The sequence below is a fragment of the Caretta caretta genome, chromosome 8 (genome assembly GCF_965140235.1).
Source record: "Caretta caretta isolate rCarCar2 chromosome 8, rCarCar1.hap1, whole genome shotgun sequence".
Taxonomy (NCBI): Eukaryota; Metazoa; Chordata; order Testudines; family Cheloniidae; genus Caretta; species Caretta caretta.
This window is the reverse complement of record NC_134213.1, coordinates 98265991-98289202: the sequence shown is the minus strand read 5'-3', so window position 1 is coordinate 98289202 and position 23212 is coordinate 98265991. Positions and strand designations below refer to the sequence as shown.

General features: G+C 40.1%; 1 protein-coding gene across 11 annotated transcripts in view; it reads right to left on the bottom strand.

Moving 5' to 3' along the window:
* TUT4 (terminal uridylyl transferase 4) overlaps positions 1-23212 on the bottom strand; it is a 79862-nt gene that overhangs the window by 13092 nt on the left and 43558 nt on the right. For 10 of the 11 annotated variants that reach the window (XM_048860248.2, XM_048860252.2, XM_075131843.1 and 7 more), the window contains 14 exons: positions 20249-21000; positions 17714-17864; positions 16012-16098; positions 13726-13829; positions 13496-13553; positions 13296-13399; positions 12552-12641; positions 8106-8219; positions 6902-6979; positions 6329-6506; positions 5900-5947; positions 5723-5805; positions 1716-1831; positions 517-677 (listed from right to left, as the gene is read on the bottom strand). In XM_048860248.2, coding sequence (XP_048716205.1) covers positions 517-677; positions 1716-1831; positions 5723-5805; positions 5900-5947; positions 6329-6506; positions 6902-6979; positions 8106-8219; positions 12552-12641; positions 13296-13399; positions 13496-13553; positions 13726-13829; positions 16012-16098; positions 17714-17864; positions 20249-21000 — 2124 coding nt within the window. The remainder of the gene's footprint in view (positions 1-516; positions 678-1715; positions 1832-5722; positions 5806-5899; positions 5948-6328; positions 6507-6901; positions 6980-8105; positions 8220-12551; positions 12642-13295; positions 13400-13495; positions 13554-13725; positions 13830-16011; positions 16099-17713; positions 17865-20248; positions 21001-23212) is intronic. The other variant, XM_075131846.1, reaches the window with a different exon arrangement.

The following is a 23212-nucleotide window of genomic DNA, read 5'->3' as shown; positions in this document are numbered from 1 at the left end:
TAAGCTGGTGCAGCTGACTCTAAACCAGCCAATCCTGGCCCTTCCAACGTGGTGTAGGGTGGGTAGGCCAGCGGCATAGCCTAACATGCTAAATCCTTAGCCAGCAAAGCAGACCGTTCAATAGCCGTTCCTGGTGGCATAATTTACAGCAGCGCTTAGGTTGCTTTAAATTATGCTGGGGTCCAAAATACCTCCCCAACTTTTCCAGGATCAAGAGAGTGGAAAGGTGACTTAGATATACCTTTTTCCATCCATTCACTGTGTCTTATGATGAACTCAGCATATCTGGACTCAAGAATCTGGTCCAAAGATTCTAAAGCTTGAGCAACATCCCTTTTGGAGAAAAGAGGTGCTTAAAATGAAGCTTGTGTTGACAGACAGTGGGTGTCTTGTGCTGCAAATGTGAGAAGGTGTAATGCTGAGGAGGGCGGTGTAGAAACCCAAATAGAATAGAATAGCCTCAGAACTTTCTAATGACAACAACAGAAACCGTTATAGATGAGACCGCTTGTTTACCTGGCACGCTGTTATTTCTCTGTCGAGTTTGTTTGAATTCAGGACAATCCCTTCGAACATGTCCCACATCCCCACAGATGAAACATCTCTTCTCTCTAGTCTCTCTATCCTCTTCCTTCACTTCTTTTTCATCGTCTTTCTCATTCTCCTTCTTCTTCAGCCTACATGGTGAAGTTTATTAACACTGGTGCCAAAACATCATCTGTACAATTCTACAATTCCCATGCCCAGGAAGGAATATCAGGACCAACATATGTCCTGGAACGCAACTACCCCAGAGCCCACAGGGAAACACTTTCCAGAGCCTGGGCTGGTTGAGGAACAGCTTGTAGTAGAGTCAGTGAACTCAAAAAGAAAAGGAGGACTTGGGGCACCTTAGAGACTCACCAATTTATTTGAGCATGAGCTTTCGTGAGCTACAGCGTAGCTGTAGCTCACGAAAGCTCATGCTCAAATAAATTGGTGAGTCTCTAAGGTGCCCCAAGTCCTCCTTTTCTTTTTGCGAATACAAACTAACGCGGCTGCTGCTCTGAAACCAGCGAACTCAGTTTCTGTCGGATGGTGGAGGTGCTACAACACAAGGTATTCTCAGGAAGAAAACATTAGCATCCTGGTCCTGGCCCAGCAACAGCACTGATGGGTGCAGCACAAAGCAGCTGAGCACTGACAGAAGAAATGGCAAACTGGAATTAATGTGAGGAATAAGAAACAACCTTTCTTTAAGCTGTGCTGTTTTTTCATCGTAAGCAATACAATAATCCACTGTAATAGTTTATACAGTTGTACACTTTAAAGTCATGTGGTAAAACGTAGCCCCCCCTCCCAAAGCTTACAATCTAAATAGACAGTGTATTGACAAAGGCTACAGGACTGCTTGCAATGAAGAGCAGATGATAATACTGGTGTTTAGCACATATCTTGTTAGTTCAGCCATGCATGTGTGTGCACGTTCTTTCAGGAGAGCACTGGGAATTGGTTGTGGTTAGTCATACAGCTTGGGCAAGGCAAAAAGGGGGTGGGAAGGTGAGGTCAATGGACTCTTAAGAAGGATAATGGGAAGCTTTGATAAGAAATACACTGTACTCTCTGTAATATGTTTTTCTTATCTGCATTGAACATGCAAGCCCTCCTCAGTTAATATGATGATCGGAATTAAATAAATTTTAATTTAAGATGTCTGCTTCATGTATTTTACCCACCTTCTCCTTTTCGGACAGTCTTTCATGTAGTGACCAATTTTTCCACAGACACGACAGCATCTATCATTGGGTGCCAGCTCCCCATCTGTCAACACTTTGGAATCAAAGAAGTATTCCTGCAGACAAGTATCAGACTTTTACACTACAGAAGTTATTCATTTATTAATTTACAACAGCCAGAGAGGACAGATAAATCAGATTGTCCCAAAGACCTAAAGTGGGGTGGCATGCTTTCATTTCCTACTCTCTCATGTTCGTTCTATGACAGACTCCACGCAGCCTTTAACTTACTCTAAGTTAAAGCCAAAATATGTGTTTTATAAAGAGAGCAGCTTGATCTACAGGAGTGAACGTAGTAACTCCCCTGTTATAATCACAGCTCTGGGACAGACTCCCATTGTGAACTTGGGCAAATCATTTAACTCATCTGTATGAATGGGTGTGATCTGGAGGTGTGGGGATTAGTTGTTTATTAAAGTGCTTTGAATAAATAAAACATTATAATACCATAATTCATAGTATTTCCCTCACGTTAGGGTGCACAATTAGGGTGCATATGTTGACTTGGCCAACTTTTCTGTTAAATGTTGGATGAAACCTTGGGACAGACCACTGCAAATTGAAGAACATCCAAGATATTTCCATTTAGGTACTGGAGCATCTTGTTGAATGCCCTTGCAAACAATAAACTCAGATGCTGCTTGAGAGACAGTTGATTAATAATAATCTGTGAAGTGGTTATTACACAGACACACATACACTTAGTTCATTTTATTCCTCAAACACAAAAAACTAAGTCTAACATGCTAATTTATTACTTATTAATTGTATATATGCAACACCCAAAAACCCCAATCAGATCAGCACCCACTGGGCTAGACACTGTCTAAACACAGAGCAAGAGACAGACCCTCCCACAAACAGCATATGATGCAAGCTAAGACAAAATACAAGCGAGTATAACCAACAAATGGAAAGAGTGGAGGAAGGAGGACCATGGTAATTGTGATAGCCATATTTATTTACATATACCAGTTATATGTCCAATTTGCAGATTTTGAAGGTGAGGGGTTTTTTGTTTTTTTTAAAGATATAAGCGAACAGTAAGGTTGAGATTTTCAACCTTCGGACTTAGTGACTTAGGAGCACAAGTTCTATTAATAATCAATGGAACTTGCACTCCTAACTCACTTGCTTTTGAAAATCCCTTCTTATCTAAATAATCCCATCTGGCCACCTGCTTAGCTATTATTTCAGGGGTGGGCAAACTACAGCCCATAGGATTGCCAACACGGTGGTGCTGCAGGCCCCGTGCCACTCCCGGCACCACGTCCCTACGGTCCCTGGTGGGGAGCGGGGCAAGGGGGGCTGCAGGCTCTGCGTGCTGCCCTCGCCTGCAGGCATCGCCCTGTGCAGCTCCCATTGGCCAGGAACGGGGAACCGTGGCCAGTGGGAGCTTTGGGGGAGGTACCTGCAGACAAGGGCTGCAGGGACTTGGTGCCAGCTGCTTCCGGGAGCAGCGTGGGGCCAGGTCAGGCAGGGAGCCTGCCCTAGCCCCGGTGCGTGCCACTGTCACCCTGGAGCTGCTCCAGGTAAGCAACGCCAGGCCGGAGCTCGCACCCCGAACCCCTCCTGCACCCCACCCCCTACCCTGAGCCTCCTGCCACACCGTGCACCCCAAACCCCTGCCCTCAGCCCCAAGCCGCACCCCTCCTGCGCCCCAACTCTCTGCCCTGAGCCTCCTGCTGCACCCCATGCACCTCAACCCCCTGCCTTGAGCCTCCAACCCCCGCCGCACCCCTCCTGCACCCCAAGCCCCTTCCCTGAGCTCCCTCGTACACCCCGCACCCCTCCTCCTCCCCAACCCCTTGCCCTGAGCCCCTTCCTGCACACCGCACCCCCTCCCACACGCCAACCCCCTGCCCCAGCCCTACATTCGTGGCCCTGCATGCAATTTCCCCACCCAAATGTGGCCCTCAGACCAAAATGTTTGCCCATCCCTGTATTATTTCAAGGTTTTTCAAAGATGTTGTTTGTTTTCTGTCTAAGATACAGGTGTTTCAGCTAAGACCCTTCCTTGGAGTGTAAACATCAGTCTGCAAGCACAGGTTCTTTGAAATACTGATCGCTTAATGGGAATGGATTTCTGATAGTGGTTTACAGTGGACAGTACACATTCTACTGGTTAGGCTTGAAAAGTTTATTTTCTTAATGAGCAACCAGTCATTACCACTGAGTGTAGAAAATAATAATACTGGGTATGTGCAAAGCCTGATGCGATTGTTCCTTCTATTTAGCAACTAATTCAGACTATCACCAAAGTTCTTAAAGCTTTTAGTGTGTTTTAAAGCTGATTAAGCAAAAAGTCTTCTGACTGCTTTAGCAAGAAAACTAGTATTGATCATTATTTTAAGGATTCACACTCAATTTTTGCTCCTAGATAAAATCTAGGATTCTCTTCCCTTTTGATGATGTATTTTGTACATTAGAGCTGCTTAGCACATAGCTGGAGAGCCAAATGCTGCTCCCTGTCTGTAAGTCTAAGACAAGAACAAAGCTCATCAGCTTCACATTTTTATTGCTGAGGAACTCAAGCAATAAGCAAATTTTATTTGTTTATCAAATAAAATACAATGATAATGGTTATTGTTAGGATATAGATATTCATGCCTGTCTGTAAAGGCCTATACTCTAAGAATTGAGGTGTATTCTTATCACTTGGCTAATTATAGAGGTATAAAAGAATCAAAATCACTATCTGCTGGTGTAAGGGCCTTCTCTTACTGTGACAGTCTGAGGCCCTGTTCTTAGGCTAAGGCCTTTGGCTAAGCAGCAGAGGCAGCCATAAGCTGGGAAGCGAACAGTCACATCCTCACATTCCAAACTAGTCACACTGAAATAAGGTGCTATTGGGCTGTTAGGCACTATCAGGACAGGATTGTATTCCTATCACCTCCAGAGAAAGGGAAGTGCCTAGAAAATGTAAAAGGAAACTTAGTTTGATAGCATCCTGTCTGGCAAGAACTCACTTATCAATAGCTGGGATGTGAAATCCTCACTTCTGTGTTGTCTTGTCTTTGTAGTTCCCACTTTGCTATTGTTTGTCTGTATAATCTCTGTCTGGTTCTGTGATTGTTCCTGTCTGCTGTATAATTAATTTTGCTGGGTGTAAACTAATTAAGGTGGTGGGATATAATTGGTTACATAATCATGTTACAATATGTTAGGATTGGTTAGTTAAATTTCAGGAAAATGATTGGTTAAGGTATAGCTAAGCAGAACTCAAGTTTCACTATATAATCTGTAGTCAATGAGGAAGGGGATGGGTGGGGGTGGGGGTGGGCATGGGCATGTGGGTAAGGGAGATGGGAACAGGGAATGGGGGTAAGAAAATTGGAATCATGTTTTGCTAAAGGGGGAAATGGGAACAGGGAATGGGAGTAAGGAAGTTGGAATCATGTTTGGCTAAGGGTAGGAATGGGAACAGGGACACAGGTGTAAGGCTCTGTGGTGTCAGAGCTGGGAAGGAGGATACTAAGGAAGGAAACTGGAATCATGCTTGCTGGAAGTTCACCCCAATAAACATCGAATTGTTTGCACCTTTGGACTTCGGGTATTGTTGCTCTCTGTTCATGCGAGAAGGACCAGGGAAGTAAGTGGGTGAAGGAATAAGCCCCCTAACAGTTATGTGTGTACTCTTTTTTTTAAATAAAAAAAGTTATAAAAATCTACATACAACTCAGGTGCTTCTGGGAAGTTGCCAGTGCAGTACTTACTATTACAAAGGGTTTGATCTACTACATAGCTCCCTTCTCTGAGAATGCTGAAAATACCTGCTGGTCTGTTTCTATATGCCTAGTACTCAGCCTTCTATCCAGTTGTACCTTTTTTATTCAGTTTATGCATGAGTGCATGTCACACACATTTGAAAGAAGCCAAGAGAATGCACCACTGATAGATATAGGAAAGGAAACTATACTAAAGCTTAAGACACAAAGAGAACTTACAGCTTCTCTTCCCAGGATTGGATAGAATGGGGTACCAAACAGTTTTCTCCCATTGATGAATGCCTTCATTATGAAATTGGTCACTAATGAAGAGAAGATAAAATCATTGGAAGACAAAAGAAAGGCACTTTGCTTTAGAAATTAGTAAGAGCTCTGTAGTAGGAATAAATATCTTACTTTTTCTGGAGACTCCAGCACCAAGATTATGATTCAAGTCAAAAGGATCTAAGGGAAGGAAGAAAAATATCCAAGAGTGGGCAAAATATGTTGCAGCATAAAATATTCTCTCACTTAATGTATCTATTTAAATGTGTATGGTCCCTTATTACATATACCTATAGGTGGGAGCAGAGCAATTTTTTGGTTATTGATTGCAATGGGTGTATCAATTGATTGCAATAGATGTGAATTATGTACAGAAGAAATATTAAAAGTTAGGGGTCTATTGTCCCATTTACGTATGCTGTAGGATTTGCAAACCAAAGTCTCATCATCATTAATGGAAGTTCCCCATGTAAAGATCCTGTGCATCAATGGGAGATCAGATCCCCAAGCACGTATTCATGGTTTTGTTGCATAACAGAAGAGAAATTCAACAAAAGGTACCTTCAATGGCAATGCATTTGGATGTCCACTGTTTCTCAAAGGTGGTTAGTAGTTTCTTCTGCCGAATGCTGATCACATATTCTTTGAAGTCAAATTCTTCAGTGTAGAATCGCAGCAACCCTAACCAGAGTTCTCCAAGTGACTCGGTGTTCTTTCCAAGTGAAGGCAAACGCTTCTTCTACATGCAATTTAAGACACAGTTCATATAGGTACAATTAATCAAGTACTTTCCCCCACAAACTACACATCTTAATAAGGGGCTTGTCTACATGAAAAAGTTATACCTGTATAAACTAAGCCACAACTTTAAATGGATATTTTTATACTGCCATAACTCCCCAGGTGGACATTTATTCCAGTACAAGAGTGCCTTTTTCTGCTTTAACTTATGTTGCTTTGGAAGCAAGTTTGGGGTTTTCGGTTTAGCTTACTCTTATACTGGAGTATGAGTATCTACACAGGGAGTTATAACAGTATAATCATGACAATTTAACTATGCTGGTATAACTGGTAAAACTCTCCCATGTATTCAAGCCTTATGTTTTAGTGAGTATTTTGGAATTGGAACATTACCAGCTCTTCCATGTCATCAAAGAAAAAGGCATTCCACCCATCAACCATTCTCTGTGGAATCTGTTTTCCATCAAATATCTGCAAAAACACAAGAACAGTTATCTTCCTCGTGTTCACTGCCACCTTGGGTTTAAGTAATCATAAAACAGTGACAGTTTTGCTGCGAAGACTCTTGCAAGAACAGCTTTCTATTTCAGTATTAGTTTGAAAGGTGCTTGGCATTACATGGAAAACATTCAAATGCATTTTACCTAAAGACAATTCTGCTCATCTATCAAATATTTCATGTATTTTAATTTCTTTGTTCCTTAGAACTAAGAAAATGTGCATAAAATCCTCCCACCTGGTTGCAGTCAGCTGCTCTTTCCTATTAAGTCTCTAAATTAAGAGAGACCATAGCTGGCCTCAGCCATCATGACTTTAATTTGGATAGGCCAAAGGGAGACTCAGCTGTTACTTAAATACAGCCCCAGAAGTAGCAGTATTAGACCATTAAAGTAGTGGCAATGAAGTAATGGTCTCAAATAGAGTGACTCAGCCAGAGTTCCTCTTTTATGCAAAAGAGGAAAAGGCAGATAGATCTGAGAATTATTCCCATCAGGGAGCTCCAGAGAATGTCAACGTTTCAGGGAAAGGCAGATGGCTGAATAAATGCAGTTTGCCTCACCTTAAACAATAATGGAGGTATATAATGTTATTTTATTAGTAAAATTTCTTAGCATTTATGTAACACAATCTTCAAAGCAATAGAAACATTAATTGTTCCAACACCTTCTCAGGTAGGAACATAAACATCACCCTTCTTTTGCAGATGACGAAGCTGAAGAGCATTTGAGTAATATGCCCAAAGTCATAGAGCAAGTCAATAGCAGAGCTGGAATTAGAACTCAGGACTTCTAACCTGCACCATCATTACACCTCCTTGCTGACTGAGTCCTCTTTCTCTTGATTGTACAAACACCATAATTTGACCAAAACCCAAGAAAGTGAATGCAGTAGCACATAACCAGGTCCAAAATACATTCCTGGTTTTGCTGCTGTTTTCTTTTTAAGTGTTACTTACAAAGTAAAAGTTAGAAAATGGATGATGAAAAGAGGCCCAGGATTTTCATTTGCACCCAATACCCCTAGAACAAAAAACTCTCAAATCTGACTTGAAAAAACAATGCCATTTTTTCCATTACATCTTTTCCTGAAAACCTACCTCCTGAAGAACTGGGATAACTGGGGGATTTCTCTGTTGCAGAAAGTACAACACCATAAGGATATAGGCATATGAAGATAGGCTTCCTCTGGATGCATCTCCAATGTCGCAACGCTGGACAAAATACATTTTGAACAAAGCACTGAATAAAAATTAAATGACAAGGTATTTAACTCTGTGAACTATGGAAATGAACCAAAACTCAGTTACTGTTTCAGAATTAAAAACTGTTTAATGAAGTCTGAAAGATAACTGTCAACAAATTTAGAGAGAGACACTGTCAAGTAGTTTAGGAACAAAATTTGACCAACTCACAAAGCTTCAATGATCTGATGGGAAAATGTCTTCCAAATTCTATGGCCCAAATTTTCCAAAGCAGCCTCTAAAATTGGGCAGTTTTTGATATCCAGCTCAATTTAGTTCCAAAACTTCTATGTTGTGAAACCAACGTTTTCCTAACCTTACGTTAACAAAGATGCTTCCATATTTTTAGTTTTATTTTTTATTTTAAATTTTTATTGTAATGATTTTGATGTGAAGTTAGTTATTTTCCTGTGGTATTTGCAACTTACTTAATCGTTACATTACACTAGTGTATAATACCCGCTAAATGTGAAACCAGCTAGCCTACTTTCATTGCCTGGGCTCTATGAACATCACACATAAATGGTGAATTACCTTATTAAAATTGAAAAATGTATAATTTATTATGGTTTTATTAGTCACAGATATGGACATAAGATTTTATGAAACATATCAATTTTAATCTGGCAAATTCCCTTTAAAATATTTTGAAAATATAGATGATTGCTTTGTTGTAAAAAAAAATCTTCTTTAGCTATATATTAACTGTAACTATTATCAAAATGGAAGACATTTATTAACCTGGTCTGGAAAAATGAGAGCAGTATTTTGTGCTACTTACTGACCCCTGAGCTCACGTGCTAACATACAGATGTGCTTTTAAACTCTGTTCCCAAGTCTAGCATACAAATAACTCTTATTGGCAGTTCACTTTACTCTAAATACATACACACAATGCAGTGCAATTTTAACAGCCTCTTATTAGGGCTGTCAATTAATTGCAGTTAATGCCTGCGATTAACTGAAAACAAAATTAATGTGTTAATTTTTTTAACACGTTAATCACATACCTCTGGGCGGGGAGGAAGGTATGGGCGGCGGGGGGCTGAAGCGCTCTGGGGGCGGCAGGGGGGCTGAAGTCGCAGCTCCAGGGGCAGCGGGGAGCTGAGACCCCAGCCCGCAGCTCCGGTGGCAACGGGGAGTGAGGGAGGGCTGAAGCTGCAGCTCCAGGGGCGGCAGAAGCCACAGGAGATGGGTGGGCCTGAAGCCACTGCTCCGGTGGGCAGTGGGGATGGGGGCCTGAAGCCACTTCTACGGGGATAGCGGGGGCCAGAGCCCCGCATCCCGAGAAGGGCTGAAGCCTGGCGTCCCCCACCCTGAGGGGGGTTTAAGCCTAGCGGACCCCATCCCAAAAGGGGGTTTAAGCCCCTCACCCTGAGCGGGGCGAAGGTGTGTGGGGGGGAACAATTTTTTCGGGGGGGGGGGGGGGGGGGTCAAACATTTTTTTTTTTTCGTCAAAATGGGGTCACCATCACAAAAAGTTTGAGAAACATTGCCATAGAGAACAGAGGCCTGGCAAACTCAGCCTCCCTGCACCAGCCTCCCCTCCCCTGCCGCATGCCAAATACCTGAAGTAAAAATCCACCCTCCCTTGTATACAAGAGCTAAGTCAGCTAAAGGGAGTCATGTAAAAATAATAATACCCCTCTACCCCAATATAACGCAACCCGATATAATGCGGGTTCACATACAACACGGTGAAGCTCCGACATGCTGCTCTGAGCAGCGTGTTAAGTGGGCCAGGCCAGGGCTGAGGGGTTGGATAAGGGGCAGAGGGTCTCGAGGGCGGTCAGGAGCTCCCCGCACCCCCAGGGTCTGGGAGGCAGGAGCTGTGAGGGGGCACTTTTGGGGGCCCCACAGTCCCAGAGTGGCCCGGGTGATTAGCAGGGGGCCGGAAGCAGCCCGCTCTGCTTCCCTTGCCCCAGCCCCAACCGTGTCGCTCGGGGGCAGGAGCTTGGGGGAAGGGATCCCCCCCGCAGTCACCAGCAGCGGAGCAGCCCGGTCCCAGCCCGCTCCACTCTGCCAGCTCCCAGCCGCTGTGCTCCGCTTCCCGCCGCGTGTGAGTGCAGGACCTTTCCCCACTCCCCAGTGACACGGCTGGGGAAGGGGTAAGGAAAGCGGAGCGGGCTGGGGCCGCGTTGCTCCGCTTCCCACCGCAGGTGAGTGCAGAGGACGTCCTTTCCCCAAACTCCCTGCACTCACCGGTGGCAGGAAGCAAAGCAGCCCGGCCCCAGCCTGCTCCACTCCTCCAGCTCCCAGCTGCAGTACTCCGCTTTCCACCGCAGGTGAGTACAGGGGGCATCCTTTCCCCAAACTCCCCGCACTCACCGGCGGTGGAAGCGGAGCACCGCGGCTGGGAGGTGGCAGCGGAGTGAAGCGGGCTGAGGCTGCGTTGCTCCGCTTCCCGCCACTGCCAGTGAGTGCCTGTCAGGAGGCGGGGCATGTGGATAGGGGTCGGAGCAGTCAGGGGACAGGGGGGTTGGGTAGGGGGTGGGGTCCTGGGGGTGATTAGGGACTGGGTCTCTGAGGGGGTAGTCAGGGAACAAGGAACAGGAGGGGAACCAAAGCAAGTTCAATGTAACATGGTCTCAACTATAACATGGTGGGATTTTTTGTCTCCGGAGGACCGCAACCCGATATATATCGTTATATCGGGGTAGAGGTGTAATAATAATTCTACATTTGTAAGTTCAACTTTCACGATAAAGAGATTGCACTACACTACTTTTATGAGGTGAATTGAAAGACATTTCTTTTATCTTTTTTACAGCGCAAATATATGTAATCAAAAAATAATATAAAATGAGCACTGTACACTTTGTAGTCTGTGTTGTAATTGAAATCAATATATTTGAAAATATAGAAATCATCCAAAAATATTTAAATAAATGGTATTCTATTATTGTTTAACAGTGCAATTAAAACTGCGATTAATTGCAATTCATTTTTTTAATCACTTGACAGCCCTAGTAAATATTAATCCAAATTCTTTGTTATTAATAAACACATCACACCTTCCACTATCCCAATTTTGACAGACAGGGAAACGGAGGCAAAAGGATTTAAGTGATTTGCAGGCCAGAGGAGGAGTGTCCCAGCCAGAGAAAGTCAGGAATTCCTGGCTTTCAGTCTTGGGCTTAGACCCTATCCCTCTCTCAGTTCCCATTGTGCTCTTCCAAAGAATGTAAATACAGAGTCTAATCCCCACTTGTGAATTAATTATTAGCATAAGTGATAATACACTGGACAAATGACTATCACATTCTGGAACAAAGTCAGAAGTATATTTCAATTATCTCAAGGGACAGCAGTACATTAACAGCTTGTATTATGGTACAGCTCTGAAGCAATAATAAAACAAATTCCGCTAGTCTTTTCATGAAAATCCATTCATGTAGTTAATTAAATAATGTAGAGCAAATAAAGAGATAGTGTTTCAGTCAACAAACAAAGAGGCTGCATGCCAAGTCATTTACAGAGCCACATACCATTTATCTCCAAGATCTCCCTGCATAAAAAAACAATTTCTATTACGCTTTTCTGCATGATTATAGGGGTAAGAAATAAGGTTTTTTTTAGCTAGAAAAAATACCATCTGGATGCACAGTGCATTCTGATTCCCAATTATATTGTTAAGCTTTTTTGTTGGTGTAGCTGGCTTGAGTTAAGGAAATTAAAACCTACTTTTTCAGAATATCAGCTTTCCACCGAACACAAATGGTTCAACAGCCAACAGAGAGCATTTAGGCCAATTTCTGCTCTGGAATATGTTTGCAACTTCACTGGCTTCAATGGGAACTCACCGTACATACCTGAGGACAAAATCTGGTTCTAAGAGCTTGTCTACATGAAGCAGCAATGCGCTCTAGAGGGGTGTGATTTCTAAAGAATACTATGGAAGATTAGTTTGTGCCAGCAGGGTCTACACAGGCCACTTAGTGCACTTTAAAAGTCACACTCTTCTAGTGAAAAAAGAAAAGGAGTACTTGTGGCACCTTAGAGACTAACCAATTTATTTGAGCATGAGCTTTCGTGAGCTACAGCTCACTTCATCAGATGTATACCGTGAAAACTCTTCTAGTGCACATGTATAGACATGCCCTAAGGCTTGAATATGCCCATACACAGCCATTCAGAAGGTAGCATCTTAATTCTCAGATTAAGAAGATTCCGCTTGTCTCATTTCTAGCTGGCATCAGCATCATGTAAGCTCTTTGGGACAAGGACAGTCTAGCACAGTGCATAGTGCTATACAAATAATAAATATTGATAAAGTCATGTTGTACTGTATCTTTATACTACCTTAGCAAAAACTTTCATTGTATATCCCAAATATTGCACTCTAGGATCAATAGCTGCATACGTAGCCAGCATTCTTGTGTTATGCTGTGCCTGGAAAACAGACAAGTATTAAACATAGTTTAAAATGGTACAGCTTGCAGTTCAGACATGGGGATGTAGAGAGCCAAAATATACAGGGAGGCAAATTCTATGCTCAGTGACACCCATGCAACATTTCAGTGTGGTTGCAAGAACACAATTAAAGGCTGACTTCAGACCAGTATATATGTAAAAATTAGCATCTGAACACACCAGCTTGTTCAAAGATGGAGTCACTCAAAAACTGAGCGAATCTGGGGCAAATCCTGGTCTCTCCTTTGCTGGTCTGGAGGGGTCCACGGCAGGGAAAAGCTGTTTGTTTTCACAATGTAAGAAAAGAGCCAGAAACTGAAGGACACACAGGTTCCATTAAGCTGAAAGGCCACAGTGACTCCTCTGCAGCTCAAAAAAGGAAGGCCCCTCCACCACTGTGCCACAAAACTAACCAACTACCTGGGCTGGGCACTGGGGTGAGGATTTGGGACTATTTTAATTAAAATATTTTAAAAAATAGGATATGGTAGTTTCATTTCTAATTCAGAATTATTCCCTAGTAACTTTAATGCTATCTCCATCTTTTAGGCTTCCAAGTATCACCACCTGTAGGCAAACTTTCCAAACAATCCTGCAAAGTATGCATTAGCTTTTACAGAAAGAGACACTTACTAGCGTATTGTATAAGCTGATGTCTCCCTCTAAGCCACTCCGTCTGTGTTCAAATTTTACTATAGGCACTTTGGCTGTTGTTATAGGCAAGATGTTTTTTAAACCTGAGGAGGCAGGATAAAATATTTCCATAAATGTTAAACATACAAATAGATACATGTAATTGTAAATATCATGTAGAGTACATTTAAAATACATACCTGGATGCTTTTTAAGAATTTTTGCCAAACCTTCAATTATTTCCTTACAATTTAGTTTCTAGAAAAATAAATAGCAAAATCTGAGCAATTAACTATGGATCCTCGCCCCACAAATTGAACAAATATTATATTATATTTCATGGAGTAAGTGAATGAAGGATCATAAATCTTTCTTCATTTTCAGTATAAAATGTAATTGCAACACGTATTTTCAAATATTGAACTCCCACCTCTGCATTTTCATGGCCTTCCAAGGTCATGCAGATATCCAGATCACTGTCCCGGAATCCAAATCCATTTTTTGAAGAGCCAAATAAGCACAGTCTGGCTTTGTCTAACCAAAAGAATAGACAAAAAAGTCACTTTTTTTGTAATATCTTTTGGCACTGCTTACTACTGGAAATTGTTTATTTGAGATGAGAGGCTGGACCCAATTTTGCATAATATATTTAATGGACTTTTAAATCAGTTTTTATTGGTTTACCTCTGACATCTCATGTCAAACAGAAGTAACTGGTACATTATTTTAATTTCTATGTGCAACTGACGAGAAATTAAAATGCAATTTTTGATGTGCCTGCTGTGTTAGGGACTCGGTAACTAATTATTACATATAAATTTCTACATGCATTAATTGGTTTTTTACTGTACAATACAGTTTTAACCGTTTTGAAAAGTATATAAGTACATGCAAAAAACTAGTCATAATACATGTTAATGACACCGATACTAAGGTATAGCTATTCGTACTTGATTCTTTGTGATTTTTTTGGTTCGTGTATACTTCCCATGGTTTTGCAACTGTAGGGATATAGACTGACAATAAACCAGGATGTACTATGGTTTTAAACTGAGCTGGGATATTAGCATGAGCATTAGGCTCAAAGCATGTGACCAAAAAGAATGAGATCATGAGAAAGAAGAGTTGTTGTGTTAAACTGGCAATGACCATTTGAAATACCAATGTTATCTTATTTAAGGTTGGGCTGCAGTAATAAAAATAAAACAAGGTAAATTGGGAACCAAGCGCAGTAAATAATTGGCTATGTAAGATACTGCTTCTTCTGGCTTTAGCTAAGGTCCGATAATTGGCAATGATATCACTTGTTTGTTAATGGATATAAAAAGGTAAACTCAGAAGTTCATTGCTAATACCTGCCTGATCAAGTTGGAGCTGACAATGTAGGTTTAAGCACCCCTGAGTTCAGCCTATTTGTAAGTGCCTTGATCAAACAGCTTATAAATGGTTTGTTGCTCTTTGGATGTAATAAATTGCTTATTTAGGCTTTATAGGCATGTTTAGAGCAATTGTAAACATATTATTGGGCTTTGGATGTAATAAAGGAATTTAAGGTTAAATTGTTGTTGTGGTAATAAATACAGGTAATAACCCTGTATAAATCATGATAATTCCAACAACAACATGAAAATTCCATTTTCTGTTACTAGGAAAGTTTGGTTGATTGGGATGTTTCTCTGTGCCCGTTAACCATAGTCTATGGTACAAGATACAAATAATTAAGCCAATGCAGTTCCAGAATGAAACTTTTTATTTCCATTTTGGGTTATTCATTTCCATTTTTGTTTGAAATTTATTTTCACTCACTTATTAATAAGCATGGTAATATAATTGAGAAGAATTTCTTTCTGAATGACCTGTTTTAGATCACTATAATTTGTTCACTTTGAAATCAGTGATAAGAAACTATGTCGATCAGCTCATGGCTACTTTCAAACCTTTGATGGAATCAGAAACCTTCAGTCTTAAGTTTTTTGACAGAAAGATAGTGCCCTCAATCCTCAGCTGTCACCAATAAGCACAGGGCACAGCTGAAGAGTGGGGCTGCAAAAGCAGCATTTACAGCTACCTGATCTTGGGGCCAATTCTGGAAGAAAGAATGGTCTTCTGGGTAAGACAATAGACTGGAACTCAAGTGACCTGGTTCAATTCCTGATTGTGCTACAGACTCTGGGTGTGACCTTAGACAAGTCACTTAGTTTTTCTATGCCTTGGTTTCCACAATAGATATATATTGAGAATAATGTTTCCTACTTCATGGAAGTGATGCGAAGATAAAATCATTAGGATTTCAGAGGCACTCAAACACTATATTGACAGGGTCCACGTAAGTATATGGGCCACAATGCTACTCTAAACTATATGCAGTTGGCTACAGCCCAATAATACTCTTTCCCTCCCATGGCATGCCTCCTGTGCTTGGGGTCAGCTCAAGGGTTTGGTTATGTCAACCTACATCATGAAGGCTTTTCCCCATGCTGGGGAGATGCACCAGTTGCCAGCATCACTGGGGCAGCACAAAGGGGCCAGAGAAGGGTTAAGGATTGAGTTTATATGTCTACAGGTACCTTTATATACACAGTCAAAGGGAAGATGCCACCATTTTAAAATAGACAAAGGAACAAAGAAAGACAGTTCTATATTAATGGGCTAGACAACTGGAATGAAGGGAGAAATTTTAACAACAAATGATAAGTGGTTACCTATTATTACATACCATTGTATTCTTTTCTAATAAATCTTTCCAAACTTGCCAGAATTTGTTCTCTGTTTTGTTGCTCAGAGAAAGGAGGTGATAATTCATCTGAGAAAAAAAAGTTAGACTCTGATGTAACATTCCACTACATTTTTGGCCCTAAATATCTGATTTTATGAATTAAAGTATTTGCTAATATTTATTCTCTTTGAATACCGATTTTTTTTTTTTTTAAAGTCTGACATTTTCGATGGTAGTTAGTACTGACTGCATTTTACTTTGAGACTTGATCCTGTTGTCATTACTCAGGCAAAACTCTTGGGAGCCAATAAGAGCTTTGCCTGAGTAAGAGCTGTGCAATCCAGCTAATACTGAGGGCTTGTCAACGGTAACAGTGCTGCAGCTGCATCAGTGCAACTGTGCCGCTGTAGCACGTAGTGAAGATGCTACCTATGCCGATGGGAGAAGCTCTCCCATCAGCATAGGTTCTCTGACTCCCCAAGAGGCAGTAGCTACATCGACAGGAGAAGCCCTCACGTTGACATAGTGCTGTCTACACCAGGGGTTAGGTCAGTATAACTGCATCACTTAGGGGTGTGGATTTTCTACACCCCCGAGTAACGAAGTTATACCTGAGCAACGTAGTTATACCAACATAACTTGGTAGCGTAGACCAAGTCTGCGGCCACATTGCTTACCGCACCAAATCTCTATTACTCCTGGGGGGGATTCTGCATCAAAATATTAAAAATTCTGCCCCAAAAAATTAAAAAATGTGAAAAATTCTGCAAATTTTATTTGTCAAAATAATGCAATATAATCAGTATAATATATATAATAATATATAATGCAATATAAACCAGTTTCAATTGTTTTGGTAAGTTATTTAAATTACAATATAGAATAAAGTCACAATAACCATCAGCATTTCCTAAACACATGAAAGTTAAATTACAAATGCTTGGTAACTAATACCCTGCATTCCACTTATAATCCTGGATTTTCATTTAAATTAAATTACAGATCACCAAACAGCAATAAAAAAAAAAGTAGAATGTCATTTTAAATTGCTCAGACTTTTACACATGAAAGTCGTACAGTTTTGCTAATCATTGTCCTGGACCTGGCTGAGTACTTTGGGAAGTGCTTGGTTCTGCTTGTCCTGATATTTTATTGACTGCTTGGTAAATGTTTTATTTGCGCCATGACAGTGATCAACGTCTCCCCCACAGGCACGCATGCCCAGCCTCCCTACCCCCACAGTGATTTGCCTTTCTGAGGCTGCTTCAGGCACGCTGGAACAGACACACTGTCCCCCTGCATACATCTTTTGCATTTTTCTGTGTGGGGGGCATGGAAATATGTAGACCATATGAATTCTACGTGCCTGCAGGTGTGCAGAATTCTGTCAGGAGTACTCCATGCACATTGGCTGCCTGTTCTCTCCAAAACCAATAATAACTGAAGATAAAAATTCTTGCTTATTTTGGGGCCAAATTCTTTGCCAGCATAACTCTACTGACCTCAAACTGTATGACAAAACAATATGGGCCAAATTCTGTTTCAGCTACATTACTGTACTTCCTCCCACTAAAGTCAATGGAGTAACCATCACATTAAAGGGAACAGAATTCGGCTCTACGGCTTTAATTTTTAGAAATTATGAATTACAGCCTATGAAGTGAAAAGTCCTACACTAGTCCAACAGTAATACTGTACTTACCAAAGCATCTCTTACACACTATATCAAGTATTTCCCGAAATCTGTTTGTCATTGGTGGTAGTGGTTTTAGATCAATTTTCTTAAAATCCTCTGGGCAGTCATTTTTGGAATGGCCATCACGTTTGCAGATGCTGCATACTATAGTTGGAGGCTATTAGAAGAAATAAAATAAACAAATTTTAAAATATTTCAATAAATGCATACTATTTCCATAGGAGTGTGGTGAGCAATAACAGCGTTTATCTACAGAACAATAAAAGAACACCCCCCTTGACAAATCACCTTTAGCTCTTGCAGTGCACTATGGAGCTCAGGAATTCTGCCCCCAGAGGACAAAGGGAAAGGAGAGGGCCGAAGAGGAGGGAATCACTCTCCTACTGAAAACAAGAGCTTTTCATGAGGAGGAAGGGAACTAGCCTTCCTACTCCAAAATTGTATTTGCCACCAAGTATATGCACAATTAACCTCCTAGATAGCCACCCACTGACTGATCTGTTAAGGGTGATAAAAATGTAATGTTACAAGCCCAGTCATGTAGTACTTCTTTACAACCTTCTGCCCCATAATTCTCTCCTGATTCTAAAAGTCAAGGAGAATCGAAAAGATTGTTGGACAGAAATCTGATTGTTACCAGTGTCCCTTTAATAAATTGGACTTTTACAAAAAAAGTCTGAAATGACTAAAACATTTTAAAAATCAAAATGAGGAAATATACGTTTATATTACACAGCTATCACTCACAACAGATCTAGGCCCTTAGAAACTCCACTTTCATAACATGCTATATTATCGTCTTTAATACCACATGTTATCTGACACTCTGAAATTACAATCAGACTGTTCTCCAGTCTAAGTGTCAAGAAAAGGTGGGAGTGGATAAAAATCAATGTTTCAAACAAAAATTAAATATATTTTTATTTAATTTAAATAAAAATTATTTTAAAAAAATTAAATCAGATTTTTTTATTTACATTTAATACAGGTTTATTTTTAGGGGGAAAAACTAGTTAAAATTAAATTTGAAATTAACAACCTATGTTAAGGTCTAAACTTTTTACAATCGATTAAAATAATCTAAATTAAATACAGAAAATAATATTAAGCAATACGTTTCCTACCAAGTTGTAAAAAAGAAGTCGAAACAGCGAACTCATGGAAGTTACTGGCTAAGCACCTGGAACCAGAGTTTGCTGAAATGCTACATTAGTTTTTGACAGCAATTGCCTCTTCTACAGGTGCAGAGAGAATGTTTTCCTCATTTCAGTTTATTCAATTAATTCATTTCAATGAATAGTTCATTCAAAGCTAAGAAAGCAATGGGAGTTAAAAAGCAGGAAAGCTTGTTTTCCTCTTCCAAATAATGAATAAAAAGTAGATATGAGATTCACTAATTCTAAAATATTGAAAAACATGATGACTAGAAACAATAGTTCAAGTTACTAACTATATTAATAAAGACACTGTAGAAATTGCAGTAATCCTATAAAGTCTGGCAGAATTGAAGCAGCACATACCCTGAACTCCCATTTAATTCCTTCAGTGGCAGGAAAAAGAAAGGAGATGTAATCAAGCTGGAGTCACTGATCATTTTTTGATAAGGCCTTTTTGGCTCTGGTCACTTTTGGCTGGGTGCAAACTGAGTGATGTCAATTTGCTCTAAAACATCTAATATTCAGGAAGATGCCTGCATACTTCTTATCACTGCACTGGCAAGTCTTTTCTCGGAGTTACATTTTTTAAAACTGAAAATCTGGAGTTTTCCATATTGGAATTTATCAGTTGTTTTTACCTAGAGAAGGAGAATATGAGGAAAGCCAACCTTCCAGTCCTTGGGGATAGCTATAGCTAAGGTGGTAGCTAAACATTAGTCTGGTGCATTTAGATAGGGTCAAATTAAGTAATGTTTGTACAATCCTTTGAAAACTGGCAAATGATATAAAACTACTATCAATAAGTTTTATTCAACATAATAATTTGCCTTCTTACAAATGAACAAAAATAAAGAACAAAAAAACAAAAAAAATCAGGTCCCCAAAAAGATGGGCTATCCATCTTTCTTTCATTCTCTTCTATGGAGAGCAACTGCACTGCACTTCCCAACTGTGGAAAAGTAATGAAAGTTAGAAAATAGCCTATACCTCTCTAATCTGACACAGTGAGGAACATCACATTATATAACCAAGATAATTATACATCTCTTTGTACCATAGGTAAATGGGTCGAGGTGCTGGTAAAGGTATGTTGCAACTCCTCTCAAACCATGGTGATACCCTGACATGTTAACTTATTTCAGCCCCCTAACAATATATTCATCTGTGCTGAGGGAGCAAGTATTTGAAACAGGAAAAGTAGTAATCCATGACAGAGAATGGAATAATTACTAAACCATTCTCCCACCTAGCAGTCTAACAGTTTGGAAGCAGGAATACAGTTCTAACAGGTAGTGAAAGGAGATACTTTGCAGCCAACTGTATCTTTTATTGATATGGGAGTGAAATAACTCCATCACTTACATATCTTTAAAATGCATCTTACCTTTCCAGAAGTCAAAATGAATTTATCAAACACATAATGCATTTCTTCTCTGGAGAGTTTATCTTCATCTTTAAGGTTACAAAGATCTACCATTGCTTTGCAGTTGTGCGAGGTAGCTGATGTGCTAGTGCGCTTATTCTTCGGTGAACACTCCATTACTGAACTCTGTCCACTTTCAACATCAACAAATTCATTCACAGAATTTGGGTCATGGAACCAACGTTCACTGCAATTACAATGGTGACTTAGCTTGTCTTTAGTTAGACAAATTTCTGAAAGCTCTAGATCATCTTTCTCTTTGAGTGATTTTTGCTTTAATTCACAGCATTCTTTAGAAATAAGAGATACTGTTTCCTCTCTGTCTTCATCATAATTGGAGTCCAATGCATCTGTTTTATTTACTAACAAACTGTCTGTGTCCTCAGAAACACATTTCCTGGATGTAGATTCCATTTCATTACATTTAAGTTCATATTCTTGTATACTACATCCATTTCCTGCGTTCTGTTTCTCTAAAATGTTTTCTCCCTGTGAAAGGCAACAGTTGGCTACAGGTTCTCCAGATTTTGCCGATTTCTTGCTGCTAATTTTTTCCTTTTCTTTTTGCTTGGTATCTGATTTGGATTTAATCCCATCTTTAGTTTGTGGACATGCAAAATATTTATAAGCTGTCCTGAACCGCTCCAGGATGTACTCAAACACCATCTGGCTATTTAGGCTTCGTGCAACATTCCTCTTTAGTGCAAAAGGATCTAGAAAAAGACAATTCAAGTAGTAATTTACTACTTTACATTAAGTAATACTTACACAATAATGTATTTCAAATGCATAAATTATTAGTATTTTGTATTTCAAATTACAGAACCCTATAATATAGTCCAGAACTATATTTATCATGCTATACATCCTCTTCTTCATTTCATCCTGGTACCTGACTGTTTTCATTACAAGGCTGAAGGATATAATGGAATAAATAGCTCATAATCATATATTGTTCTTAAGTACCATTTAAGGATCTGGATCCCAAGAGAGTCTTTAGATTTTTCTGTATAATCACCATATATTTACTGTAAATGTCTGATTTAATTAATGAAAAATTGTGTACCCTTTCTGCTTTGTTAAAAAAATCCCACATTATGGCTGATTCCTAAACTTCAAAGTAAAATAAATATCCAGACATTACAATCAATCTTCGGGCAACTCTGCCCAATATTTTCTCCTTCTTTGATTTTTTTCATTGATTTAATTTGATAAATAATTTATTTAAAAGTGAAGCAACAGTCAGGAAACTGACTATTTAAAATGATCTCATAGAGTTTCATATTTAGTCTCTCCTTGTAACTTCCAGATCAAATTTGTGGTTTACAAGTCAAAAGAGGACCTTCATAATTGCAATTACTGATAATTCCACCTCAGATCTTAAGTATCAAGGTGGGTTGCTTCTTCCTCTTACACCAACTCCTGTACTAAAAATTCATCAAATGGAATTTAGCTGAAAACATTGTTAAAATAATATAATCCCTCCCTCTTAGAATAACCCCTATATGATCATTATCTTGACACACTTTCCCTTTTTTCTCATGGTTCAGATACTCTTTGACTATATTCAGTTCCTTACTCTAATCTCAGGATATGTCTACACTGCAATAAAAGACATGCTGCACCAAGTCTCAAAGCCCAGGTCACTTCCTTGGGCTCACAGAGCTCACACTGATGGGCTAAAAATAGCAATGTAGATGTTCCAGCTCTGGTCGGAGCCTAAGCTTTGAGACGCGGTGCTGCAGGTTTTTCTTTGCAGTGTAGAGATACATACCCTTAGGGACTTCAGTTTCCAGGATGATGACTAGGTTGGATTCTCATCTCCAAAACTCAAAGTTTATTCACACAGACTTAACTTCCCCTCCCCAACATTTCTTTGATCATGTCCAATACAGATATCCATCTTACCAACACCTCCGTCATCAAGGTCATTAACAAACTTCCTTTTAGCAATGTCAGAGGAAATATTTTCAAATCCTATTTCACTTTGTCTCCTGCCTTTGACACATTTCATTACTGTTCTCTCTACCTTCCCTAACACTGTTCTCTTCCTGTTCTCCTCATACCTCGCGGATTCCTCCTCAGCATCCCTTTGCTGACTCCCATTCTCCTCTTTTCTGTTGGCATTCTTTAAGATTCTCTACTTGATCCATTCCTTTTCCCTCTATGTGCTTTATGAGATCTCAGGCACTACCATTTCTAAGCTGATAACTAACCAATCTACCTCCTACTTTCAACCTCCACCCCTTTTGTCCAGTTTCTCGTATCTAGCCATCTCTCCTACACCCCCCTCCTGGCTGTCTCACTATCTCCATCTCTTATAAAAACTGAACTTATCTTCTTTCCCAACCTTTTTCCCCACTTCCTCACTTTTCTATCACCACTGACAACAGAGTTCTGGTACGTTATTTGCTGATCTTTCCGAACCAATACTGTTTATTTTTTAAAAAAATAATAAATAAAAGATTAATGTTTTCCAAATGGAAATGGATAAAACTTAGGCAAAGAAAGGGAACTATTCTTTCTCCCATATAAGGTATCACCATCAAATTTATTCTGCCTCAAGGCTCCCAAATGTATTACTTATGGTCAGACATCTAGTTTTTAATATATTTTCCAGGACATACTCATCATTCCACTATGCTGACAGTCAGCTTCCCAGTGTGGGAATATGGCCCATGGGAGCTTTTACTCCACTGAGCTGGTTCCATTCACTCCAATCAATGCTCTCCTCTCTGCTCTGCCCATATGTCAGAAGCAGGGGAAATAAACTGATGATCAGAGGCAACTAGAAGACCCAGTGGTATGGGATCTTGCAGAGGTAATGTTCCCACAATCCCAGAACAAATGGGAAGGAAGAATGGGTGGAGAAAAGTGCAGATAATGGGGAATGAAATAGATGGAGATGGTTCAAGGAGAAAAGGA